Source organism: Schistosoma mansoni, chromosome 4, assembly GCF_000237925.1.
Source record: "Schistosoma mansoni strain Puerto Rico chromosome 4, complete genome".
NCBI lineage: Eukaryota > Metazoa > Platyhelminthes > Trematoda > Strigeidida > Schistosomatidae > Schistosoma > Schistosoma mansoni.
In genome coordinates, this window is record NC_031498.1 from 22,397,331 (window position 1) to 22,402,604 (window position 5,274).

Here is a 5,274-nt window from a genome sequence, read left to right on the forward strand (position 1 = left end):
GTAGTTATTGTTATTTTCCATACCCTTTCCGAGTTTATTCTTCATCCGTTATCTGAATACACTCCTCAGTCAAATTATTTAAAAACTTCTTGGTAGGTTGTTTTCGTGATTTTTGATAAATGTCGTTTCAATGTCCGTATTTTCCAAGTGTTTAACCTACTTCCTCTCATAAAACCTCGACTCATGCCTTTGTTAAAATGATCACCCATCATCACAATATCAATGTTTACGTTTTAATAATTATGTTTAGTCTTTTAATCTATTTTGTTGTTATTGCTACCTTATAAACTGCCTTGATTGGTTTAATAATTTTATTTTTAAATCTACATATCACCGTATGTTACAGTAAAGCATAATGTGAATCTAATTGGAAACATTATTTATCACCTATGTATGCTGTTTCAATTTATAATAGATGAATTTTTGATATTTTGAAAGCCGACTGATAGTTTGGTCTACATCTGTTAAATTAGTTGGTGTTACAGTCAGAGATGGTACCACTGACCTACTTAGTTGACAAATGATCTGACAAATTTATACCCTCCATAAATCAGCTTTTATCAAATTCAACAAAAGATTTTTAAAATTAAAATGAACTAACCTTCTTGACGTTGATTATCTTGATTAATTCGATTACATTTTCCCGTGTCCCATACACGTTCATCCAGTGTTGATGATAATAACCCTTTGGAATGAATTATTGGTGTTAAACTATTGACTGTATTGTCATCATCTTTTGAATGGTTAATCTGAACTAGTTGATCTTCATATTTAGTCTCAAATATTGGTTCTACAGGTTGATTATTTATTGTCGCTTTAAACAACTATATATTAATGAATTGAATGAAACAAGTTTATATGTAAATTTGTGTATTTGAAATTTTGAAAAAAGCATACAAACAAAGACAGTTAAATAATTACAAAACAAACGGTAACTAATGAATAAGTCGAATCATAATAAGAATAATAAGCCACGTTCAGTAAGTAATTACCGATTTTGTAAAATAATTCCGTTAAGTTTGTTAAGAATCACTCTGATAAAACGACATTATCAGTGTGGGAATTTATGGAGATTGTACTATTTTCACAGTCGAAATCACGAGTTGATCCAAGCTAGGCCACCATCGGAAACCTGAAAGCCCTGGACATCCGTTTCGTCTTAGTATGGGGTCCAATCTGTGTTGGGTGTGAGACAGGCATCCACCTGAAGCAGTAGATTAAGGGTTGAGCAATATCATGGATTGGTTGAAGTTAGACATTAACACCGTTGGATGCCAACTCAGTGGCCTAGATGTTAAGCATTTATGTGCGAGACTGAAGTTACTGAGTCACGCGTGCGGAGTTGTGAATATTCGCAACTGAGGAGTCCCATACTATTGGCGAAACCGTTATCCAGTACTTCCAGGCTTTCAATGGTTGTCTAGCTTAGATCAACTCGTGATTTCAACCTTAAAAAATGATATTACACATACTACTTTAGCCTACAGGTTCAATTAAATAATTATCAATTAAGACATGGATTGGTTCGGAATTATGCTATTGTATCGTCTAAATAATTCTCTTGTTAAGACAACGTAAATTATGTATCCATAAACTTATCGTATTTTTGGTCGATTATAAATACTTTTAAGTAATAAATATATTTTTATTAAATATCAATTCACGCCAGTCAGATATCAGACTATATCTTTTGATATCCACATAAAATATTGAAGAATATAAGTATAATTGTTGTGCTTCAAGGTTTTCCATGATGGTCTAGGTTCAACTGACTCATGATCTCAGCTATATGGATAATTGTTGATAGTTTGCGTTGTTCAGTGCAATCCGTTTCTTATCAGTACATCATTCTATTGACCACGGTTAAATTTCTCTCAGTCAGTCGATGAGGTGTAAAATTATGGGATTTCAATAATTAAATCTTACACGAATCAGTAACTATGGTTTATTAAACAAATTATTACTGTGAAAATTACACAAACTTTACAGAATATATTATTAAAACAACCATAAAAGCCAGTACAAATGCAATAAGCAATTTAGTTCAACAAAGCTTAGTCTCAACCTTTTAAATGATATGACCGGTGATTTGCTGGATTGAATAAACGCATGCACATAATCATTGATGCCTTCAAACCATTCGTGTATCGTCAAACAACCGAGTGGTCAATGGTTAGTTTAGACATAGGATATTAAGTCGAAATGGCAAATCGAATAATGAGTTTGCAAATTTTCGTAGACTGAGGTGGTCCAAGCATGCATAAGATCTACTCCAACACCACTTACTACGAGCTATAATAATAGTTGTAATAGAAGTAAGTTGTAAAAATGTTATGGATGGGTAAATAAAAACATGGCCCTGTTCCATGAAGTCACTGACTGCTCGACTGAGTTATATGTATGAGTTCAGACAACCACGGGATAACCGTGATAAGTAGTTGATGGCATAGAGACACATAGATCAGAATCGGTTACAATGACCCAGATGTATTCTCTTTTTGCTGTCATATAGATCCCGAGTTCCAGTATTCCTTCACTAATATCACTAAATTTTATCTTTTTGAACTATGTTATCAATGTTTAATTTCAATTGGATGACTTTAATTCCTTAATATTTATGTTTTCATTGGCCTCTGAAGTTATATCTTGGAATACCATCCTCAAATCCCTAATAAGTTGTAATTGATGGAAAGTCTCAAACTGTTTTGAGTTAGTCTTTCAGTTCTCTCAGGTTGCCAATGACTTTCTAACTGATATCTGTTAACGATGAAAATCATAATGTGTTTATGCAAATATTTCCATACTCTGGTATCAACTGATAAGTCAAAAAAGCATGAACTATTTAATTGTAACAGGATCAAGCAGCTATTTTAATACCTCTCAGGTTTTTATCATTTGTTTGTAGTCAATGTAATTTTATAGTGTAAACTGGCTTATAATTAATCTGTCTTCATATAACCTATCCTAATTATATGTATGTATGAATGTATGAAGGAATACTGGAACTCGTGATCTAGATTATGATAGACAGTACATGTATTTAGGTCACTGTGACTGCTTCTAAACGATGTCACTTAATGTCGAGAACTATCGATCGTCGCTAGCGAAAACAAATGATCCTTTGAAATTATTTACGTGAAATGAATAAATATTATTTAGTAGATGACTTACATTTGAAATTTCTGGTTTATCATATTTATCAGGTTGTTTATTCAAACAGGCTAAAAGTGTAAATGCTGGAGCTTTATAAACAAGTTCTTTATTACAAATAATTTGATTTAAATCAATTTTATGATTGTGTGAAGGTCCATCATTAATCATAGAACCAGATGAATTAATGTCACTAAGAACAAAATAGAAAAAAAAGAATAATAGATTAAATATTTGTGAAATGTTCTTAAATTTTCTGATCTGATAATTAATTAAAGTATATTGATTAGTTTCTATGTAGATTTTTGAAAGTTCATATGAGGAATTATGGCATACGTGTAGCGAACAAAATACGACTGGGAACAATCGAATGTATTAAGGTACAAATTACAAACTATCTTATGGAGATCTGATAACCACATAGCCAACAGTTAATTTGCAAAATAACAATCAATTGTCTCAATCTTCACTGTTTCTTCTGTAAATATCAATCCATCTTCTCTAATTTCATTGTTTATGTATTTTCCTACCGATTGCGCCTCATTTCAGTTCTTTCCTTATCGGTCTTCTGCCAAAATACTTTCTATGTCTGACCATCATTATATACTACTCGTATGGATATAAGTAGACCACACCACATACGTAGTCAATTCTATTGAAAATAAGGCAGTAGATATAACTGATTTACCAAGTACGAGTATGTATATCTACTCAACTATGAACCACGATCATATTTAAGGACTGGTGATACTAAGTGGCTAGTAAAACCAAGAAAAGTGAGATATATTTTGAACCTGCAATAATAACAGTTAAAAAATAATACTTCAATTACTTAACAATTATTGCCCCCCCCCAATGAAGTGGTAACTCATCGATGATATTAAATAAAGATTACCCTATAGGACAAAATGAGTAAAATCGAAAATCGCTGGATTCCCACAACAACGATAAAAAATATTATGAGCATCTACTGTTATGCTTTGATGAAGATTAGCTTGTTAGAAAAAAAACCCAGTAACAATCTTGAATGAATGTTGATGATCTTTAGTTTAAACTAGTAGCTAACAATCTTTAAACATCTATTTAATACATTTAGTCAGTTATACATTTAGTTATTTTGGTGGACTTTACATCAGAAATGGGTGACGTATGATTCATCTCATTTATTTTTGAAATCTTTATTGTATACTTTGATAAATACTGAAGTTTTAAGTAAGGAAACTAATTTTATGTATAGGGGCTTATCTAAAGTTTGTTAGTAATTAATGCTCTAATCCTGTTAGCATTATGAATTTCATCACCAACTCAGTATTTAAGCATAATGCAGAAAATTATTCGATATATTAGATTATATTTAGAAAAATATTCTTTATAGCTTGGATGTATACTATGCATAACATTTCAGCGGATTCTAGATTAAGTATACACTTAGCTAATATTAGAATTGAGTAAGAAAAGTAGAATTGATCGACTTATGATATTAACCTGCAGATTGAAGATTAGTTGTATTAGAATAGTCTCTATTGGAATACCTGGAATCTATAGATCATATGATTCAATGACTCAAGAAGTTACCAAACATAGCTCATTAGCAAAACGTGTTTTAATTCTCTACTTTGTCTTTTGAAAATACAGTAAGGTGTTTATTCTAAAAGGGATAAAATTTAACATTGTAGTATTTTTAGTTAAACTGTATCTACTTTAATAATTAACATTTTGTCATCATTATGTTAAACTGCCGTCTTTTATATTCACTTGGTGTTTTTAACTTGTATCTTCCCATTGTTATTTAGGTCTGAAATTGATCAGTCTCTTATTGGCATATGTGCGTACTGTGTGGACTGCCTCAATATTGCCTGAAGTCACAAGCTTTATGAACAAGATAAGATGGTGCGTTAGGACGAAACGCCCACCAAACAGTGTTTCAAGGGTTTTCCATGGTGATCTGGCTACAATTGACTCATGATCTCAACTATATGTTTTTCTGCCAAGAAAAAAGCACAAATATCAAGAAACATCTAATCGATTAAGTAATAAATTGGCAATTACATTTTGTTTTATATAATAAATATATTCGGAATTGTTTATTCCAATGTATATATGAATATATATATATATGTGTTA

General features: G+C 31.2%; 1 protein-coding gene across 1 annotated transcript in view; it reads right to left on the reverse strand.

The window, feature by feature from the left end:
• Positions 1-596: 596 nt before the first annotated feature.
• The window catches only part of Smp_145000 (hypothetical protein), a gene marked incomplete at both ends in the record, with an annotated part of 22,210 nt that continues 17,532 nt past the window's right edge, over positions 597-5,274 (reverse strand). The window contains 2 exons of the mRNA XM_018797219.1: positions 597-824; positions 3,172-3,343. Of these exons, the coding sequence (XP_018652283.1) occupies positions 597-824; positions 3,172-3,343 (400 nt within the window). The remainder of the gene's footprint in view (positions 825-3,171; positions 3,344-5,274) is intronic.